This window comes from Rhagoletis pomonella, unplaced genomic scaffold, assembly GCF_013731165.1.
Source record: "Rhagoletis pomonella isolate Grant_MI unplaced genomic scaffold, Rhpom_1.0 Rhpom_scaffold_00001, whole genome shotgun sequence".
NCBI classification, from domain to species: Eukaryota; Metazoa; Arthropoda; class Insecta; order Diptera; family Tephritidae; genus Rhagoletis; species Rhagoletis pomonella.
The window spans coordinates 91,563,829-91,587,613 of NW_023458555.1; the positions used below are offsets into that span (position 1 = coordinate 91,563,829).

General features: G+C 35.8%; 1 protein-coding gene across 1 annotated transcript in view; it reads left to right on the forward strand.

The window, feature by feature from the left end:
* Positions 1-16,169, forward strand: part of LOC118748829 (glucoside xylosyltransferase 1-like) — a gene marked incomplete at its 5' end in the record, with an annotated part of 96,157 nt that extends 79,988 nt beyond the window's left edge. The window contains 2 exons of the mRNA XM_036483533.1: positions 15,355-15,697; positions 15,763-16,169. Of these exons, the coding sequence (XP_036339426.1) occupies positions 15,355-15,697; positions 15,763-16,094 (675 nt within the window). The remainder of the gene's footprint in view (positions 1-15,354; positions 15,698-15,762) is intronic.
* Positions 16,170-23,785: the final 7,616 nt, after the last annotated feature.

Here is a 23,785-nt window from a genome sequence, read left to right on the forward strand (position 1 = left end):
GAGCAGAGTTAAACACGTTAGCTCGAGTTGTACGTTGAGCTTTTTTTAGTTTTGCTGATATGTACGCGATTGGTCTTTCGTTACCGTCCTTGTCTAATTGGAAAAGAACTCCCCCCACTCCGTCAGTCGATGCGTCGCACTGTATATAAAAACGTTTGTTGAAGTCCGAGTGAGCCAACACTTGGGCCGATATGAGGCTTTGCTTTAAGGGCTCAAAAGCTGCCTTCGCGTCATCTGTCATTGTGAACTTTTTAATCTTTTCCTTTGTGAGGCAGTCGTGCAGCGGCGCTGCAATAGTCGCGTAATCCCGTATGAACCTGCGGTACCAGCCGGACATCCCCAAGAACCTCCTGAGCTGCTTAGGGGTCCTTAGTTCAGGGAAATCTCTTACAGCGGCGATCTTGTTAGCATATGTACGGATGCATCCGTTGCCTACAACGTAGCCCAAGTACCTGACTTCTGTGAAACAAAATTAACTTTTTTTCGACATTTATAGTCAACTTTGCCTCACGCAGACATCTAGCGACCTTTTCTAACAAAGATACGAAAAATCAACTAAACAAACAAGTAAGTCGTCTAAATACACAAACACAGATTCACGAAGGGAAGCGGGGATGACCTTGCACAAGCCGAATGGCATCACTGTAAAGTGATACAAAGGCCTACCGGGCACAGTGAATGCAGTCTTTTTTCTGGACTTTCTCTCAAATTCGCCAGAACGCGTCTTTTAGATCTATAGCGGAAATGTAACGAGTATTTTGTAATCTACTTATCATTTACTTTTCTCGCATCGAGACACAAGCGATTTTTCGTCCCCTTTACAACCAGCGATACAGGCCAGCTCCAACTATTATTGCTCTCTTCAATTACCCCCATTTCCAACATTCGGTCGAGCTCACCGTAGATCAGTTTTTTGAATCGCTGGAGATATGGGGTAAAATCTTTGTTTCACCGGTAAACTTTCATTTGTCACTTCGATGACATATTCTTCTACGTCTGGCTTTCCTACTCCTAAAACCGCAAACCTCGGGAACTGGGCTTTTACGCGCTCTAAAGGTAGGCATTGCTCCGAAGTCAGTGTGTGCTGCACTGCATCGAAGGACAAGTCACGCTTGGCGACAGTTACCGACGTTTCCCCACCGTTTGCCGTCCTAATCCTCTGACCCTTAATTGGCATTATTAGGTCTTCCTGGTCTTTTATTAAGGTGCTCGCGTTTTTCCCTAAACAACTCGCTCCTGCTCCAGAGTCTAACAGTGCTAATACTTCAAACCCCCCTATTTTAGTTTTCGCGAAAAACCTATTATCAAAGTTTAAAGTGACAATGGTTGAAATAACCTTATTACGTATCCTTTTAAGATTCTTCTTCTTTGCCCTCATCTTCTGTATTTTCATAAAATTCCTATTTTTTTCCTCTTTTCTTTAACTTCCTCGCAAAATATTCTCTTAAGTGCTGTTTCATCTTCCTTTGATGTAAAGTTTTCCTATTAGCTTGTCTATCTGCCTATTCTTCCACTATACTATCCTCGCCCTTGAGTACTATAGGAGGATCTGGAAAGTCTATCTCATTTACATGCTTAGCCCTGTTTCTATTTTCCTTCATCACCTATTCGGCCCTTCTACACTCACTCTTGAGGTCGGATAGAGATTCCATCGGAAGCAAAAGGTATATTGGCTAAATTCGGCTTACGGTTGCCCCTAATAATGCCAACTAACTCTTTCTCCGGAATTTTCTTGCGGGGCGGAAAGTTAGGTTATGGACATCACCATAAAAAATCATCAAAAGATTCGAACGCCTGTTGCTTTCTTTCCATAATTTCTGTTATGATTTCGTAGTCTGATTCCGCCGTCTTGAAGTGGTTCAGCAGTTCCGATCTAAGCTCAGAGTAGCCGATGCTTTCATCATCTGCATGATCCTCCAGGACCTGCCAATACCACTTCAAGGCGTTACCGGTAACCAGATAATGAAAGTCGGTAAATACCTGGTGATGGGTTACAGGCTAACCTAATATTCACGCACGCCGCCAATTTATTGTCAAAAATTTCTCATGCACATGCTACTTGTATGAGATCAACCGAAATTGAACGGCGTGCGTATGAAGCATGTCATTTTGTTGCGCCATCATCGCCTTCATTCGGCTCAGCTTCTCAACACTTATTGCGGATGAACTGGGTCCCCCACCTGCGGATTTTGAGCTTCCGGCCGCAGAGTCACTAAGTGGCACATTCCCTTGGTCTTGCTCCGACATTTCAAGGATTTCTTCCAGCTCGCGCGAAAAACTAAAGCTGTTATTTGCTGAACTTGTGGTCACTTTCTCGGTTATCTGAATAACAGAGCGATTTTCCCCACTACCTAATATTCCAAACACTCTGGACGTGCACCTATTTAAGTAGTACGAGATACCTGTGTCGATTTGTATGAACGGAGAGCCTGCGATTTGGTTCTCTAGTGCCCTCGATACACTTCTTGTTACTATCCGGCCTGAATTCAAGAGCCCTAATCCACCTGGCACTATCTCCTCTTCCTCACGCTCGTCCATTCACTCGAATTAATTAAAATATCAACCCCACGGATGGCTTTGACAAGGCGTCGCTAAATATTTCCCGGTAAAGCGATAAAAAAACTAATTCAAGGTAAATAAAATTCAGTAAAAAAAAATCGATCGTAACGAAATTCAATCCAAATTCAAAAAAAAAAACACTTTAGATAATAAAAATCAGAATCCGTTTCTGAACACTATCGCTTAAAACTTAGAGTGTATATTTAGGTTATATGTGTGTATGTGTGTATACTAGAGTGGCCTTTTTGAATGAAAAATTTTAAATTCATGAATCCAAAAGTTTTCGCACAGAATAATTTGAGGTTGGGGATATAAATAAATACGTAATTAGTTTAAAAGCCTTCAGGTGATTCCTAGAGGTACCGGGTTGAGCTTTTTCGACCAAAAAGGTCGAAATTACAACAATTTCTTTTTTTTTGCATTTCTTTTTTTTAAGTATATATAAGAAAAATTCTACATTATACTTTATTTAAAATGATATTAAATATTATTATTATTAGATCTCAAATGATATAAATGATGATTTCATATTTTTCTCAGCTTTAATATTATCGTGTACCATGGTTTTTCAATGAACGTCAGACTTTTGAGCACTTTAAAAAGGTAAATGTATTCAGTTTTCAATAAAAAACAATTCAGAAATAAAAAATTGGGTTTCATGGTCGTAAAAGCTGAAAATTTAAAATAATAATTTAATTTTCAACATATTTCCTATTCAAAATCAAAATGATCAACTCGGAACCACTCGGAATTTCCGGATCCCGAAAAAACAAATTTCATATTTATTTTCCTTGCCAACCTCATGTTTTTTCGTGCGAAAACTTTCGGTTTTTGATAATCGACCCAAAAAGGCCACTCTAAGGTATATGTGTGGCGACTTCAATATAAGTTCAATTCTGGGTGTGCACATGCATACATACATATATGTATATATACGTTATATATATATATATATATGTATGTATACATGTGCACACCCAGAATTGAACTTATATTGAATTCGCCACACATATACCTTAGAGTGGCCTATATATATATATATATATAGGCGTGTATATTAAAATGAAAAATAAAACGTGATAAATATGCAATGAAAATGTGTAAGTATAAGGTATACAAAAATAAAAAGCTATAATAATAAATTGTGTGATAATTCGAGATTATAACCAAAATAAAGTAAGAATATTCTGCTAATAATAGGAAAAGGTAATCTAAAGGGGTAATGATAATCGAAATAACGTAGATAAAGTGCGCTTAGAATTAATTCGAATAAATTTCAAAAGAAACTGGGTTTTTTCTTCAGAACGCAACTTTACTTTTATTTGTTCGCTTTTGTTAAAAATTGTACGTACAATTATTATGGATTTAGTTTTTGTTGTTGGCTTATGTAAGTATGAACATATTCAGTTTTGCTTCGGTGTGTGTTGGTGGTGCCTTGGCGAGGTCATTGAAGGAGTGTTGGTCCGTGAGTCTACTGTCCAATGTCAAAGTCATCTAAACCCCCTCATGCCATTAACAAGTGTAGCACAACAGCCTTCGGAGTCTTGGCTCCAATCGCGCTGCTACACTTACCCTTAACACCCCTCACGCTGGCGTCCTTAGAAGGCACTCTGAAAATGAGACTGGCCACACCCCCATATTTGCCAGTTGGGCACAAATCACCTGTGATGATCATAAGTGATGATACCCTCTGACCCAACACGTCCGATAGAAAATAGAGTAAATATGATAGTGGAATGCAAGGAGAAAAAACTACGGTTGCATGCCATGGTCGTTGCTACACAAACAAAAAGTTAATCGTGCCTGGTGATATGGAGAATTACTAGTGCGGATGGTCATAAATAACAAAGAAAAATAAGAAAAAAAGAGAGAGAAAGCACTATAGAGAAATGGTCCAGTCCCGTCCTGTCAGGTGGAGTCATCCCACCCTTCTTCAACATGAACTCCACGCGAAGCCTTGGGCTTTGGCGTGACTCTTCACTTAACTTACAACGCCCCCTGAGCCTGACGTCAGTCCGTCTATCTAACAGTCTGTCAATTCTAAGTCAGTTGTCGTTCCGTCTGTACACTCCCTCTTCCCCTCTGTTGCACAAGTGCAACACCCACACCAAAAACTTGTGCTCAGCACTCCATGATTGCCCTCACTACTTATTCAGAAGATACAAATGATTCAACGCATGTTTTCTCTTTTCCCTCTTTACTCCACAATTAACAAATTTATTAATTCCTAGTTTTTTTTTTTTTTGTTTAAATAATATTCAAAGAAATATCCGAATACCAGAGTTGTGAAAAAACGCATTAAATTTTTTAAGGCATAGCATTTTAATGTAAATGAAAAAGATTAAGGCATTAATTTTTGATATTTAATGTAAATGAAAATTTCAATGCATTAATTCCGAAGAAATAATGCTAATGATTTTTTTTTGTATTAACATTAAAATGTTTAAATGAATGCTATTGCAATAATTTATTGCATTAAAATTATAAAAAGCATTAAAAACCCATTAACTAATTTTATTTTGAAGTAAAAATTCTTTGCTGACGTTGAGGGTAGAATTTTAAGGTCAAAAAAGATAGTGACGGACGTTAAGGCTGGTTTTCACTATGTCAAGTTCAATGGCATTTGTCGTTAAATAGGTCAAATCACATTGTCAAAGGGAGCTAAAAAACGGTTTATTGATTGATTTAGATCAGAGTAGGTCCTCAGTCGTGTACATGCGCTGCTAAACTGGCTATCTGTCCGTTTTTAACTACATGAACGTTGGAAAACTAAGGTTGTTTATGGGTTGGTTCTCAGTTCAATATTCATATTGGATATCGAAGGTCATTTTCGAATGATCGCCAAAATATTTATTGGGCATGTACAAGCGACGAGAAAGCGAAGGCACACTAACACACTCTCACTTTTAGCTCACACTTCCCAATAAACATTTTGGCGAACGTTCGAAAATGACCGATATCCAATATGAATATTGAACTGAGAACCAACCTATAAACAACCTTAGTTTTCCAACGTTCATAGCATATTGGAAATACAGTCGAGATGGGTTCGAAAAAAAATGGAAACCATAGTAACAAGAGAGAAAATGAAATCCAGCTCATTCTCGAAGAAAATAACTCTCTCATATTAAAATTCCAATTCGATAGTGGGCTAGATTTCGAATTCATAACGAAAGAAAAATACTTTGGATAACAAGGGTTCCGTTTTGCTGGAGAATGGCCTAGTTCTCGAAGTAAATACTAACCTATTTCACATTCATTATCGAAGGTGAGACTCGAAAAAAGATTGGTTTTCCAATTGTTTTCGAATTGTTAACCAAACCGAATGTTTATTGGGTTGTTTATGGTGGCGCTCGCATGTCGCACAGTGTTGGGAAATGAAATTGTTCCTTCAGTACGAAATCTATACAAAAACTATACTTTTCGACTGTAAATTGCATCGACTTTTTAATTTGCTCATATATTTTCTTAGTACATGCATACATAGATTCCCTTCAAGATCAATGATTTGATGGTATTCATGGGAAAGTTTATGTAGGTACATTTTACACTTTGAACATAAATGTGTATGCACATATTTTAAGGTACACTTCTTAACAAACACATTTTTTAAGTTATTATGCATGGATAAAGGAAACATCTTCTTTGAATTCAGTACTAAAGTTTGACATTTTATTTTTAGTATTTCAGTGCTTATCAAAACTTTACGACACTCACATATTGACAAGATTGGCCATTTATCTTAAAATTATCTAATTTTAATTATTTGTTTATAAAAATGCAGTTTATACTCTAATAAAACCCCAAGGGTAAATTTTTGCGCAACATTAAAAATATCAACAAACTTTCGTAAAAATTCCGGGCTTTTAACTTGATTTCCTAGAAATACATGTTTTGAGAATGCCGTTTGTAGTCCGATCAATGTGAATGAAGTGCAGGTTTAAAATAGCTGCGACTTATCGTTGATTTTTAATATATATATATTTTTTTTTGATGAAGGTGTTGCTCATTTTCTTCGTTAAAAAAAAAAGGCGTTTAGATAATATGACATTGACGGCAAATTCCAGCCGCTTTAAACTTGCACTTTATTATACTAAAATTGAAATAGAAATCTGGAGACTTTTACGAAAGTTAATCGATTTTTTTTAATGTTGTTCAAAGATTTAAACTTTTTTTTCATACAGTTTTTGTTAAGGAATTAACAATATTTTTATAAACAAATAATTAGAATTAAAAAATAATAAAATAAGTAGTCAACTCTAGTCAATATATGAGTGTCGTGAGTTATGATATTTAAGAACATAAAAAATTAACGATGACACTGTTTCTAACTATATGAAGCTGATTTCGACATTTTGTTTTAATAAGATTTAGTATCGAAAATATTCTTTCAAAACTTGCCTAGGAACGTGAGGTTGATAGCACACCTTTTGCTATGTTATAATGGTTACTTCAAAACCTTTTTTCAAAACTTACAAAGGCAAAAACGAGAAGGCGAAGACAAAAAGATAAAACGAATTCCCACAGTGAATTTTCGAAGCTACGTATATGTGACCTGGTCTACGAAAAGGGAGCTTACGTGCGAAAACTAGTTTTCTGTGAAAAAGCTGTTAAAAGTAAGCAACTCGTTTCGTCAGTTTCTCATTATCTCGTTAATTGTTCTCCGCGCCGGACGTCCAGTAAGTGTTGTTGTTGGTCCAGTAAGTGTTGTTGTTGGTCCAGTAAGTGTAGTTGTTGGTCCAGTAAGTGTTGTTGTTGGTCGGAATATTATTATAGTTTTATTATTATTATTATTAATATTATTATTATTATTATTAATATTATTATTATTTTTAGTACACTTCTAAGCAAGTTAGGATTTTCTGCTTTTCACCACGTGAAAAAGCATCTCATCTTCCATCCGAATCAACCAAAAAGTGAAAATTGATTTTTTGACACCTAAGCCCCCTTTCCGTAGACCAGGTCACATATATTTATAGTCACAAAATTGTACTAAAAAGTACTGCGTAGTAAACGAAATTGTATCAAAAAAGTACAATTTTACCAAAAATGCCAACACTGATGTAGAACAAAGCAGAACACAAATAATATTAAACTCATTGAAATTATTTTCAGCCTCTCACTCGAGCAAATGAGTAAAATCCAGCTGGGTAGACTATACTCGATAGAGACAAAAACTGCCGCCACAAATAAGAGTTAGTATATTTTGAGTGTGTTCTTGCTTTGGTGGAAATTACTCTTAGTCATTTTTTGAATTAGTGTAAGTGCTCATTTGCACTAATTTTTATGGATCATGAACAGAGGTGGGCACTACCCCAAACAAGCGTGAGCTAAATGTGAGAATGTGTTAGTGTGCCTAATTCATTTTGCATGCTGTCGTGTTCTCATCGCGACGCTTATGCTCTTTTAGCACATGCTAACTCTCTGCCCATGCCTGATCATGAATAAGTATACTAATTTTATTAGTACTCAAAGCCGGTCTCTGTCACCTAGGTCTCCAGCGGTGATGGTACCAGCATGCTGTTGAGAGCCTGTGGGGAATTCGAGAACCTACCATTCAAACGATCATACATACATATGTACATATTTGCTCCTGCAGCCAAAGGGCTGAGGTCTTTACCTACTAATCTACTCACTGTGCTATCAATCGCTCGTGATTCGGGGCATCGAGCGGGTCATTGCCCCACGCGGCAAACCGTTCTACTAAGAAAAGAAAATTAATATATATTGCGCGGAATAGCTTGGCAGAAAAACTAAAATTAGTTAATAAAAAATCTAGTGGTGTGTAATACATAAAAAATATATATAAAGAAACTGCGTTTAAAAAGTGAGATTCAATACTAAAAAACGCGAGTACAGCAAACAAAAAAACTTTATCTGCATATACCTACGTACATATGCATATAAATATACATATGTATGTATAACCACTTCTGGGTGTACACATGCGTGTGCATATATATACCCATGTACATACATACGTATATGCATATGTCGAGTGGTATATATTTAAAATGCCGCGATAAAGTGAAACCAAAGAACTTAAGTAGCAACAAAAATTATTTACGCAAGTGGCCGATTGCCAAGGTGTGAAAAAAAAAGAAAAAAAACCTGAAAATTCAAATTAATTTTCCAGCGGCTCTAATTTCCCTAAAAACCTCAAATACCTGGAACATTTAAATTAGGACAAATTGCAAAAAAAGACAACGGAATATGAAAATAAAGAAATGCTGCAGCAAATGACAACTCATAAAAGGTGAAAAAAGCAATAAATACAAATTTAAGGGCTCCTATTAATACTGGGTCTGAGCACTTAAACAAAAGCAAAAACGAAAGAGTTGATCGTCGTGTTTGCGGCACTGCTGCGGATCGGCGGCGAAGCGTAGCGCCCACTACGTATGCTTTCGCGGCGTGGCTCCTCTTCACGTTATGGATACTGGTAGGGTTTTCCCTCGCTGTTAGACTCTCTGCTGTATTTCTTCTTTTCTGTTACTACCACCCAGGAGCGGTTGGCCTGCTCCAGTCAAGATCCTTCGAACATTGGTGACGGCGTTGTTGTTGTTGCTTACTAAGCAAGTTATGTATATGCCGTTCCTCCCTCGGTGAATTTTTTTTTGTAGCAAGTAAATGGTTGTGTGGCGAATATCTGCTGCTGGTGTGTATGGATGTATCTCTGTGAGTTTTCCTGCAGCCCGGGTGTATGTTTGTTGTGCGGTGGTGGCAATATGTTTGTGATATGAGTGTTTGTAGGTGTGGCTGTTACGTCGTGTAGCAAATGCGCGTGCGCTTCCCAAGATATGGATCGCTATTTCCGGGATCCCGTGCGTGGAGGTCCTTTATCTACATATACGTGTATCCAGGCGACATGAAAAATAAGTAAATAAATTTTCTTTCGGATATTGTATCCGGTAGTAGATGAACATTTGACATTGGTAATTTGTCTTTAATCTACATATATATGTACATACATACATACATATGCGTTGGCGTTGGAAGACACTGTTTCACTTCAACAGATAATAAAACTCAGTTATTTTTTTAACAATTTTTTCTTAGTAACTATATTTTATAGGACCGCCAAGACCCATAGAAAATGCCAGAAAATGCCTTGGGGGTATAAATAAAAAATCTTCATTATTAAAAAATGGTTAAGTAAATAATTGGATATTGTTATTGGAAGTATCCTGAAGAGAACCAGAGCTCTCCGATCCAAAAATATTGATTTTCAAGAATTCCACACCATTTCCACCCAAAATTATTGTTTTCTCATACAAAATACATGCACAAGTTGGAACGCTTTGCGCGACCTCTAAATATTTTTTTATTGATGCGTATACATCTTTGGTTTCGGTAGGGGTAAAATTTGCGAACCTGTAACGCATAGCCCAGCAGAAAATTTCGATGGGCTAGCATGTGTATTGCAGCAACAAATTTTTAATTTCATTAGAAGCGCCCTGTGCTATTGCAAATGGTTGCATACATTTAGGCATATTCAGAGTGAGAGGAAATGCGTTACAATTGATTATTACTTCCGATTATGCAAACTCTGCACGTGCATACCTATGTATGAACTCGTTTGTTGCAACTGGTTTTGATATTCGTAGATAGTTTTAGGCATAGGTTTAGTAGCCTATTTTGATAAAAAAGCAAGCGAAAATTTAAAAAAAATACTGAAAACATTTTAACTGGGACCGTTGATAACTGATGAACATACCTGAATATATGTATGCATAATATACATATTAGAGTGGTTCATAAAAGCACTCTTTTTGGAAATTCATAAACGCTACATCAGAATATTGTTATTTGTGATAAAAAAAGAGGAGACACGTATTTTTTATTTTGAAAAAAAAAAGTTTTCTTAGTGGTCGCGCTAGTCGCTTTTTTATAAAAACGCGGATGTTCTCAATTTTTTTCTTGACATGTTAAAATGCAGCTAAAAATGTGGTTTTTACATATAATTACTCTGGTATTATTGGGGAATTTTGGGGAACTTTCCCTTAATTACACACCTGTCTTGGATAATTAGAATGGGTCTAGTTCCCGAAAATATGCTCTCGAAAAGACACTAGTAAAATTAAAACGTTGATACTGAACGATTTACGCATTGTCATGGGTTGGAACTTGTTACCAGGGGGTTTCTGGGGTTGCTAATTAGGAATCTGAAGTCAGTTTTTCGAAATTCAAAATGGCGATCCATATTTAAAAAAAATGATTGGAGTTGTTCGAAACCCGGCACTCGACAGTTTTTGGGGTCACCTATTACGAATCTGAAGTAAATTTTTTTAAATTCGAAATGGCGGATCCAATATGGCGATCAAATTAAAAAAAAGTACTAAAATTAAAATGTTGATACTGAACGTTTTAAACATTGTCAAGGGTTAAAACACGTTTCCAATGGGTTTTTGGGGTTGCTGACTACGTATCTGATGTAAGATTTTTAAAATTCAAAGTGGGGGATCCAAAATGGCGACGAACTTTAAAAAAATGATTGGATTTGTTTGAAACTCTTAACCGCCATTTTGAATTTTAAAAATCTGACATCAGATTCGTAATCAGCAACCCCACAAACCCACTGGAAACGTGTTTTAACCCTTGACAATGTTTAAAACTTTCAGTATCAACGTTTTAATTTTAGTGCTTTTTTAATTTGATCGCCATATTGGATCCGCCATTTTGAATTTAAAAAAATTGACTTCAGGTTCGTAATAGGCGACCCAAAAACTCTCGAGTGTCGGGTCTCGAACAAATCCAATCATTTCTTAAAAAAATGGACCGCCATTTTGAATTTCGAAAAACCCCACTTCAGATCCCTAATTAGCAATCCCAGAAATACCGTGGTAACAAGTTCCAACCCATGACAATGCGTAAATCGTTCAGTATCAACGATTTAACTTTACTAGTCTCTTTTCGAGAGCATATTTTCGGGCACTAGACCCATTCTAACTGCCCAAGACAGGTATGTAATTAAGGGAATGTTCCCCAATAATACCAGAGTAATTATATGTAAAAACAAATTTTTAGTTGCATTTTAACATGTCAAGAAAATAAAAAAATTGAGAACATCAGCGTTTTTATAAAAAACCGACCAGCGCGACCTCTAAGAAAACTTTTTTTTCAAAATAAAAAAATCACGTTTCTTTTTTTTTATCACAAATAACAATAATTTGGGGTAGCGTTTATGAATTTCCAAAAAAAAAAAATGTTTGAACCACTCTAATACATATGTATGGATGATATAATAGCTTTGATCCAATCCTGGAAAAAGGTCAAACAGCAAAATCACTCTCTGAAGTGAGAGTAAAAAGTGAGTAACAGCAAAACGTACGAAACAAAAAAAGCATCGGGTAAAATCTTGCAGCTTCGATCTCTACACAACTCTCCAAAAATCGCTCTCAACTACATCAACCACAGATTATATTCCGAAAAGAAAAATTAAATTTAGGAATATGTACAAATAGAAATGTTCAAACTAAAAGCTAATTAATGCGGTGCTTTTAAGATATTTTAACGTCCTTGAGTCACAAATATATAAGTACAAGTATCATATTTTATCAATCATACCGATAATTTCATCTATTAAAAGAATTAAAAATGAAAATGAATAAAAAATGTTATATCAGCAAAATGAATAAAATTAATTGAAATTAGTGTTTAATTTCTAACCTAACCTACATGTGTATGTAGGTAACTGAGTCGTCTAATAATCAGCCTGATTGCGTAAGTCGTAAATTAGGCTAAATTGTACGACTCGACAACAGTAGCATTGTCTACACTAGTCGAGTGGAAATTTTAGGCAATGACGTGAAATTTTCGATACGATTTGACTCTCGAAAAAAGACTTGAATTCCACACGACTCTCGCAATGACGGTGAATAGCTTTACATATAAAAAGATTATCAACATTTTCGAGCTTAACTCCCTAATCTGTAATCAGAAAAAGAGATTAGCCATACAAAATTATAATTATAAAATTATTCCAGATTAAACTGATAACTTTTTGGTGTCCAACCTAGTTTTATCGATTATACTTGCGAAGAAGAGGAGGAATGTCAAATGTAAAAGTAAACAAAAATTGACGCTAGTAAGGAAAAGAGGTTTGTAAAGGTATTCTTAATAAAGTATTCAGTTAAAATATATTTTAAGAGCATAATGTGTGTAGCTGAAAATAGTGACCACGGTGGCACAGAGAAGAAGTTTAACTTTTCCTCGAGTTGTGTGAATAACAAGCACAACCAATTTGACAGCTAATGAGATTATATTTATATGTAAACGTACTTTTATGCTTTGCCGTTCGCATATGTTTACACATCAAATTTCATGAGTACGTAGTACTCACGCCTTTTTTCAAAATAAAAAATAGGGGTATACTTTTTATCGATATAGAACAATCCTACTTTACTTATTTTGGACCACCCTAATGTACATACACCCACTATAATTGTTCTTAAGTGCAATTATAAAAAATAAACAGTCAAATGAAAGGGCTTGGCCTTCAGTTGTGCAATAAGGTTTTATTTCTTCGAAGAGGGTTGCCACCTGGACTAAAAAGTGAGTTGTTAAATGAAAGAATTTAACCTCCAGATATGCAATGAAGTTTTATATTTTTTTAAATAGTTTCCACCTGTCTAAAAAATTATAAGATCCACACCGTTCGTTACATTAAAAACAAAAGATGTCAAATGAAAGAGCTCAGCGTTAGGCGTGCAATAAGGCTTTATTTTTTTGATAGGGTCACCGACTGCTTTCTTCAAATGCGTATATGTATGCACTTAATTATGTACACATTCAGTGCGTAGTAGTTTCTAAATAGGAGAAGTAGTTTATAAATAGGAGAAGTTATCGCTTCTATTTCTGAGATCACCACACCTTCTCATCAGGCTTCTTCATCGAGTTCACTGGGGTTGGAACCAGCGTCTCCAGCTTACAAAGCCAGTGGTCTATCCTCTGCGCTAAGTTCGCCTTATAAACTGTTGTTGCTTGTTCTACTTTTTTCATATGTCAACCCATCAAAATCAAAGGCTTGACAGACTTGATCATGTGGTTATTGTGGTTGTTGTTTTTGTTTTTTATTTAATTTATATTTTAAAATGTTAACTTGTAGGCGTGCTCGTCCTTAAGTGTTTTTTTTTTTGTTATTTTTAACAATTTTTATTGAGCTTGAGGCCGATTTTTTATGAAAAATTATTGTGGAAAAAACAGTAGTATAGAAATCATAGAAGTTACAGCTGCTATTTAGGAGATCACCACGTCTCCTCTGGCTTTGTAAACTAGAGTTGCTGGGTCGAATCCCAGTGAATTCGATGAAGCAGACTGATGTGGAGATGTGGTGGTCTCCGAAATAGCAGCTGTAACTTCTACCATTTCTAGACTACTGTTTTTTCCACAATTTTATTAACTGTTGCTTTTACCACTTTTTCCATATGTTAACCCAACTGCAATCAAGGGCAACTATTGTGCTGCTGTTTAGACTTGATCATGTTTTCTTTTTTGTTTTTTTTTTAGTTAATTTCTATTTTTACGGCGTGCGTGCTCGTCGTAAAGAATTTGGTTCTTTGATATTTTTTTGCCCTGGGAAATCATAATAAACAATTTTTATTGAGCTTGAGGCAGCTGATGAGGATGAGGATGGAGAGAGGATAAGGATGAGGAGATATGGTGATCTCCGAAATAGCTGCTATAACTTCTACCATTTATAAACTATTGTTGTCTTTTCCGCAAAAACTTTTCATAAAAAACGGCCAAAAAATAACAGAAAACCAAATACTTAATATATATGCAAATACAAAAATTCATGTCCTTGTTGGGTATATTTAGGTAAAGTGTTTGCAGATTGCGTACAATTTTAAAATTCCTTTTTTCCATTTCTGATGGGATATCTGCTGTAAAAGAGGACCAGAAACAAACAGCTGATTGCTATTTGCTGATTACGTGAAAAAATGCATTCAATTAGCATTCAATTAAGCACTAATCTAGCTGCTAAGAATTGAAATTTTGTATGGTAAATCGAGCTCAATCAGCGCCTTAATCGAAAAATCTTGGCTGGCTAATTGCTCGATTAGCGGTCTATCTAAAAATACTTTTAGCTAAAAGTGAGAATGGTCACGTTCATAAGACGTAGCTGTTTAGCTCATCTGCTACAAAACTGTTGGCTACTGTTGAACCCAACAATTACGTCTTAGAAACGGCTTGATGAATATGCTGCGAAATGAACAGCTGATAAATCTAAACAAATGAAATTGCAACAAATAGAGATAATTGCGCCTATACTATTTAGAATTCAACGCTGAGCGGCCGCCGTGTTGAAAAAATCGTTCAATGTTACAATGAATTAAAGAGTGTAAAATTATATAGCAAACATCTTAAAAACATATATTTAGAAACGTAGTATTATTATAAAGTATTTTAGATACTTTATCATGTCAGTAATATAAAATATAATAAATTTGTTTGCAACTGCCACCTAACAAAGCGGCGTTAAATTTAATATAAGCGTCGTAAGTCTTTTCTATCAGCTGTTTAGGCTAAGCCCAACACGTTGAGTTCAGGTAGCGTAAAAATTTCCCGCAGGAAAAAATGGCGGAAAGTTGCCAACTGTTGGGCTGAGCGTAACTACTCAACTGTGCGTTTCTAAGACAAAGAGCCAACGGTTACCCAACAGCTACTACTTATGAACGCGCCCATTGTTCTAGTGTGCCTAATTCACGTTTACGCTCTTTGAGCGTGTTGTTCTCTGTCATACTCAATCGTTGCTGAGTTATAATCGTTTACTTTCTCTTCTTCAATATTTTCCAGGCGCTACTGACTGAAGTTGATGCTCTGTTATACGTGGATACAGATGTTATATTTTTATCTCCCATATCAGACATTTGGCAATATTTTGAACGATTTAATGCTTCCCAATTCGCTGCTCTGACCTCGGAGCATGAAGATGAAAACATTGGTTGGTACAATCGTTTCGCGCGCCATCCTTTCTATGGCCGGATGGGAGTAAATTCAGGTGTTATGCTTATGAATCTCACTCGAATGCGAACGCACAAATGGGTTTCACATATTATACCCATATATAATGAGTATAAATTACGTATCACTTGGGGTGACCAGGACATAATTAATGTGTTTTTTTATTATAATTCAGGTAAAACAATTGTACGTATGTATATGTATGCTTTTAAATAAACTTTAAAACTTAATCTCTTATAGACGCCCTCTTTCTGTTGCCTTGTGAATATAATTATCGACCAGATCACTGTATGTATATAAGTGTGTGTAATGTATCGGCTGAAGGAATTAAGTTATTACACGGTAACAGAGGCAACTTTCACTCTAATAAACAACCTCTTTTTAGAGCGATTTATGAAGCAATAGAAACTTATAAGATTGGCACAAACCCTTACTTGGATTTTGTATTACCACTAAATGCATCATTGAACGAAAATGTAGTAAAAGAAACGAACTGCGGATTGCTAACTGAAGAAACGATGCGTCTTGCAAAACACATGTTTGCAAGATATCAAAAGAAAATGCATGATTGAAAGTAAATTTTATATAATAATATTTCAATTATATTTGTTAAAAAACATTGTTCAGTAATAAAGTCTTTAACTTTTGTTTTGACTACGATAATTTTCCAGGCGCTTCAGCAAATAAACGTTACGTTTTTTAAAAAATACACTATTGTGCGAAGCATATGCATTATTCACTCAATGGAATTTGTAACAAATTTCCTAATGTTATTTTAAAAAAATTTTAATTGCCTTTCGGTTTCACAGTCTAGCGGAGCGAAGGGTTTTACGTACCACATAAGGAAAAAATTCTGTAGAAAAAAGGGAAATATGAATTTTTGCTAATTTTTAATGGATAGCACAGCCCAACGAAAACGGAAAAAAATTTGGGTACGGCAAATGTTAACGGTGTTTTTGATAGACATTTTTGTGCTGATTACGAATGCGTAAGCATTAAGTTTTCATCAGCTCCAGATTTTGAAAATAAAAAACCAGGTCAAGGTGTAAAAAAATTGCGTTTTTTGCATTATTTTAGAAGCTCTAGCAAAGAAACAAAAGGTGATAAAACCGTCCTGGCTGTTGGTTGGTTGAAGTTTAACAACTCCAATTAGCACTTGTGCGTGCCGTTTTAAAACCACTACTCGCAATTTAACCTGAAAAGAAAACCCTAAAAGAAAGCAGCAGAAGTCGGTTATATATCTCAAACCCAGCATGTGGAGTTCAAGAACTTAAGAAGTTGCAGTGGGTTAATATCACATATGTCTGTTAAACCGCAAAAGCGGGGTTTGCCTAGAAGTCTGATTCTAGTCCTACATAGTGCTGGGCAATCGCAGAGCAGATGCTCCACCGTTTTTTCTGCATCTGGTGACTTACAACTACGACAAGAAGTATTGTGCTCCAGTCCTAATCTTGCAGCATATATTTCCACGGCCCAGTGGCCTGTGTAAACGCCAGTTAGTCGAGATAGATCCCTCCTGTTTAGTTTGATAAGAAAAGCAGTGCGTTTTGCGCAGTAGGTGGGCCACAGACTCCTGCAGACCCTACAGGATTGTAGGTTTTTCCACCCACTGTTAGCCACATTTTTCCAGTGCTGAGGGATAAGGCTCTTGATATAGATATATATCTAGAGCCGACCCATTCCTGGCCAGCTCGTCAGCCATCTCGTTGCCATGAATTCTGCTGTGGTTTCATTAAAATTCCAGTATATATTAAACAAAATTAATGGAATTCAAGCAAATCTTTTATTCAAAGGGAACATATCGCACACCGTCTTCAAAAGAGTCACATCTCAAAATTTGGCATTTTTGAGATTATGCGCTAAAAATTTACACTGAGCTTTTATTTACCTTTCAGCAAAAGCTGGAGCAAATTTTTGTTATAATTTGTTAAAAAAAACCTAAAGCACATAGCCGCACGAAAGTTTTTAGTACAAAAGACGAGAGACTGATGGGTCAGAAGTGCTTAGGCACCGTGTGTCCTCTATTGCCTACCTTGGGAATGAAAACTACTTTAACACTTTGCCAGGTAGACGGAACATAGTTGAGCATTAAACATGCTTTGAAAATGCTCTCTAGCCATGAAACAACCCATGACTGGGCCCGGAGATTTGTACGGAGAGAAACTGTTAATTGCCCATGCAATCTTCTCCCGCGTGATTATTTCGTTAACGACATTAATGGATGGTGCCGCTACGTTGCTATATACCCCTGAGACCTGATTTAGGTCACAGCCTGGAAAATGGGTACGAAGAAGGAGTTCTAATGTCTCCTTAGAACTATTGGTCCAACCTCCATCTTCCTTTTTTTGGAAGGAACGATTGTTGTGTTCGTTGTATAGGATCCTCCCTATTCTGGCGGATTCTTTCGTTGATTCTATAGAAGAGCAGAAGTCCCTCCAGGATTCCTGTTTTGCTTTGAGAATTGCTTTTTTTGTAAATTCTCAAGCTATCTTTATTGGTCTGCCAGTTGCCCGTGGAATAGCTTAAGTTGAAGGATATTTTTTCCGCCCGAGCTTACGGGGCAGGACACTTTAAAGGCCGATCCTTTACGAATTTGTTGTACTTGGTTTCTATATCTTCCGAGGTCGTTAAATTACTATTGTGATGTTTCCCAAGTTTGTTACTGACCACACTGGCGAACCGCTGCCAGTTTGTTCTCTTTGGGTAACGAAAAGGAAGGGAAGCATTCTGGCTAACCGATAAGTTGAATAGTATGTACCTATGATCAGAAAATGATTTCCGATCAGGTACCCTCCAGTTGTCCACCTTAATTCTCCACTAGACTACGAACCACATCCGGTGGTGCGTCCTCGTTGTGTGGTATGTAGCACGAGGCGATGACCATGCTGGTACCACCAGCCGCTTCGAGTCTCGTAGCTGTTAGATCCGATGAGCTGTGGGAAGGGATGAAAAAAGTATGGTATTTAGATTTAACCACAACACAAGATCTAGGCTTAACGTCCGATTTCTTGTAGAAGACCTCTTATCCATTCAGGTGCAGCTCCTTAACCTCGGTGTTCCATACCCAAGGCTCCTGAATGAGTGCGATGTCTTCCTCCACCAGGAAGACGGAAAGGTTGTCAGAGGCCAGCCTCGAGTGCTGGAGGTTAATCTGGACAACCTTCAGACCCATTTTCAATTTGGGTCAGCAGATGGGTCAGCGATCAGCATGCCTTCCAGCAGCTTATTTGCGTCGTCGACCACGTCACCCTCTATCTGTACATTAAATTCTTGTGCAAAAATATATCTTTCCCATGATTTCAAAAATTTATAAAAATAATAAAATATTATAAAATTATTAGCACCAATAGCTGACACTATACAAATAAACCACAATACTCGCTAGTGTAATTTTTTTATTTTCTACATTTCAAAAAGTAAATAATAAGCATACAAAATCTGATAAAATACATTCTTAGAACAAAAACGTGTAAGGTGCAAATATAGTACTTGACATAAAACGTACGTTTCATAAAACATAAGTTTCATAAAGTGCACGCAATCCTTTCATCGAAAGGGGTCAAGATCCAATGCATATTAGATTAAGTAAACTGAGTTAAAATTGAACAGCTGGCTGACATTTGATTGGCTGATCTTAGTTTAAACCAGCCAGATCGGGCGTTTAAACTTAGTTGAAACCACGGCCATGTACTGAAAAACTGGCCCTAAATGGCTCTCGCATTTATTTGTTTTAAATAGGTGGTACCCATTAGACGCTGAATCCACAATACCCTTCGTTCCCCTAATTGCACAGAAAAACAATGTTGTCACCATTAGGCTATTTTAATAAAAAGTTTCTTAAAATTTGTTTTTGTTATTTAACAACAATTCAACAATTTTTATTGATTTTGAGGCCGTTTCTAATGAAAAGATGTTGTGGAAAGACACCAATAATTTACCTATAAGTGTGTAGAAGTTATAGCTACTATCACCACATCTCCTCATCAGACTTCTTCACCATGGTCACTGGGATATAAACCATTAGAAACGGCATCAAGCTCAATAAAAATTGTTGAGATCCTAAAATATTTACCATTATTATTTATTTACTATTATTATCTTAAACTAAATGATGCAAAATTTTTATGTGCATTTCCCGCCAGCAGGGGGGGTTTAAAAACCACGATATTTTCGTAGTTCCGAGGAAAAAAACTGCGCTTTTAAGTAACTACTTGCTTAAAATATAATGAATATAGTACTTGAAACAAGTAAACCAATATCCTTAACTTGATATTAAATACGATTTTACTATTTTTGAGGATAATGCCATGATTTTAAGTAAAAACCTCCTTTATACCTTTAAACAAGTAAAAACTTGTTAAAGTTTCGGTAATTCTTCTTAAAAATTAGGAAGACATATTAAGTCTAAGTTGAGTTTAAAATATTACTTCTTTTCATGGTCAGGTAGAATATTGTAAACTAATATCCTCCGCTCCGCAGGCTCGCTGGGTGGCGCTCCCCCTCTCTGGCGATCTAATTATTACGATCTAGGAACAACAATCAATTACGGTTTCAGTTAAGCCAGGAAAATTTTAAATACATACATACATACATTCATATACATTAAACTGCATCACTCCCCATACAAAAAAAAAATTGTACTATTTTTCCATTGGAATTATAAAATATATTATATTTTAAGATGTCCACCAAAATATTTCGGAAAAATATTAAGATTTAAGTGAGCTGGACCGATTTGAAAATACCTCCAAAAATGGAGTTTTTTTATGAATAAAAATAGTTTCCTAAAGATTTTTTTTGGAAAAATCTCCTCAAATTACAAAACGGTTTAAGCTTAAAAAATTTGCATAACAATATTTTTAAAAAATGTTAAAAAAAATTTAACGGAATCGTGATGATGAGATTTTTGATGCTGTTTTTTTAACTTTCTTCAAAGATTGGTATAAGAAAAACTTGAATAACTGAACCTTAACTCCTCCGATTTAGACTTAAGAGGTGTCATTGGAAAGGTATGTTCTCACCCTTTTTATTTCTTTGCTAATAGACTTATTCAATGCATGAAAGAGAAAGGTAGGATGAACAAGCGGCATTCAAAGTTGAATTAAGATGTGCTGGTGTTTGGAAAATAAATACTGGGACATGAATGACTTTTTCTCACAGAAATAAGAACAGTGTGAAAAAACCTTTCTACTGAGATCCCATAAGTCTAAATCAGAATAGTTTTGGCCCAGTTATTCAAGTTTTTCGTAAATCAATCTTTGAAAAAAGTAAAAACACAGCATCAAAAAACTCATTCTTACGATTCCGTTGGAAAGGTTTTTAAATATTTTTATGCAGATTTTTTAAGCTTAATCTGATTTGTTATCTGAGGGGACTTTTACCAAAAAGTTCTTTAAGAAACTATTTTTATTCATAAAAAACTCCATTTTTGGAGGTATTTTCAGATCGGTCCAGCTCACTTAAATCTTAATATTTATCCGAAATATTTTGGTGGACGTCTTAAAATATAATAAATTTTGTAATCCCGGCGGAAAAACTGCAACTGTTTTTGGTGATGCAGTCTAATATACATATATGTAGGTATACTAAAGATAAATTATACTATCAGTCGAACAACACTTTGCATATTTACTTGACATTCACGCCAACTTTCAATCATTGAAGGATTGTGACAGAATTCGCATAAGATTACATGATCACAGGGAATAGTTACGTACGATTTCGCACGGATTTATTTTACTGCTTATATAGATTTTGAGATTTCCAGAATTTTGAACTCTTTAAGGCTCGTCAGTAGTGTTTGCGTTTGAATTTTCCTTAGAAAACTCGATCAAGTCATCTTCCAATTCGCCCTCAATTTCAATGCCAAATTCGTGTTTTCACAGTATACAGTAATCCAGCCATTGACAATATGCTTATTTGAAAATTAATACATTAAATATTGCGCATGTATTGGATTTTTTTGTCATTAACCCATAGGCAACGACTGGTGCAAAAGTACCCAGAAATATTTGTTGATGTATTCGAAATGTAAATTTAAAAGCAAAATTAATAATAAAATAATACTAAAACAAAAATATTGTTAATTACTACACGGGAGGTGGGCGTGGTAATTACAGATTTCGTTAAAATTTAATACTAAATACCAAAGGCATCGGCATCGAATTTCGTTGAAATATCTAAATTTTGTTCGAGTTAGCGTGTTTACAAGATGTATTTACTACTATTTTGGCAGTAACCTATCTGCGCAATGTGTTTGGATTCAGCAATCAAAGAGAGATAGTTTTGAGCCAAATTTTCCTTTTGCGCATGCGCAGGCAGCGTTGCCGAATTGAAGATTTCGTCGTAATTTTGACGTTTTTTTAGCTCAATGAAGTTTCTACGATATTTCCCCCGTAATGACGATTTTTTATTTTAGTTTTCCACTAAATTATAAATGTATGTATGTAAAAAAAATTTGTTACAGGAAACGTAATCCAAAATACAACCATGCATTTTGTTTTATAACCGTGCTTTTAGTTCTATTAAATTTGTTCTAGAATTGTAACCAAATGGTTAATTTGCACTGCTAACACTGATATGAAAGAGATAGAAAGGTAGGAGAGGGAATTTGTTCAGTCAAAGTTATCTATCAGTTAATAAATGCTAATGTTAAACTACGGGCCTTCACATCCATTTTGGTAGTTTTGGTAAATTGCTGGTTGGTACTCGGTAATTTTATCAACTGTGAACGTCCTTTTCAGTTTTCTTTTGTAGTCTGGTAACCATTCAGCGATTCGTAGCTTCTTTCATAAAAAAATAAATTCTTAAGGAAAATTTCAGGAATTTTACTTACTCATATGGGTTATGCTTTTCGGCAGCGGGTTGATTTAAAATTGAATAAATATCGAACAGCTGATTGCAGTTTACCAACTACCAGAAAAATTATCAAGCTTCCTTCACGATAAAGAAAAGTTTTAGCAGTTGCAGTGAACAGACGTGCTTTTTTGAGCTCCACCGATATCATACTAGTTTTCGGATCTTTCCGATTTACAAACACAAGCTCGTCTTGTTTGAATATGCTTTATCTCACGCACCTTTTCGTGTGTGCAATTCTGAATGTTGAGCATTAACAATATAGCTTAAGTTTTCCAGGTGAGTTATGTCTACCCCTTCCTCTGCTACTCTTAAACGCCGTCCAAGTAAAGGCTCTCCGCCCGCTAACAACAAAGCTGCAAATTTGGATGAGAGTATAGTTCTAAACACGGTACTCTCCACGATTGAGTGAAATAGAGATTGCGCCAATCGCGGTACCGCTAATCCGCTCTTTGTGATTTTGACAGAATCAGCTGTGTGCGTGACATCATCTTGGTGCAATTGTTGATTGTGAGCATACGAAAAAAACCAAATAACAATTTTAATATTTCTGCGTTAATATTTCTGCGTGGATTTAAACAATTATTGAGACATTACAAAGCAAAATGAAGTGTGCCGTGACAAAGTGTAATAGTAAACACAAAAGGAAAGCGTGCGATATAAATTTTTTTTTTCATTTCCTACGGGCGCGAATCTGGCGAAAAAGTGGAAGCAGTTGTGCCGGCGAGAAGATGCATTAAACACCAAATCGAGCTTTGTGCTATGTGTGTGAGCTATAAGCTCCTACATGGAACTATGTTGGCCTTTCCTTGGTGAATTGTAGTAGGTATATTTCCATGGTGAATGTAGACAGATGCTGGTTTAGTTTTCTGGTAATGACATTCATATAAAAGCAGTTTCTACAGTAAATAGATACATCAACTTCACTACTTACTTATTTTTGTTAGTACCTGATTCTTTTTAGTGCCGGTATGAGGTAAGTGGATAAGGTCGCCAGGCGCTAATTCCATCGGCATCTTGCCGCGCTGTTACGTACCTAATACAAAACAGTGCCCAAATTATTATACATTTAAAAGTTCAGCTTAAATTATGTTTTACTTACATAGAATATTTGTTTCTAAAGAAGCCACACCCATTCATCCTATCGGAAAAGGTACAAAAGTCACCAAATAAAAGCTGTGGAGTCAACAGCTGTGGAGTTTATGGTGGTTGGCTACCGTCCACAAATATAAATATGCACTCTGCATGGCTTTTTAGAATGGCGAGTCCAAAAATTCACTTTGCTGCACATCTTCCTTTTGGTCTACATGAAATTGCAAACACTGTCAATACATCAATTTTTTCATGTGCTAAAAATCGTACTTACCTAAAGGGCTACATGTCCGAAGTTATTGCTACGTGTTCCTAA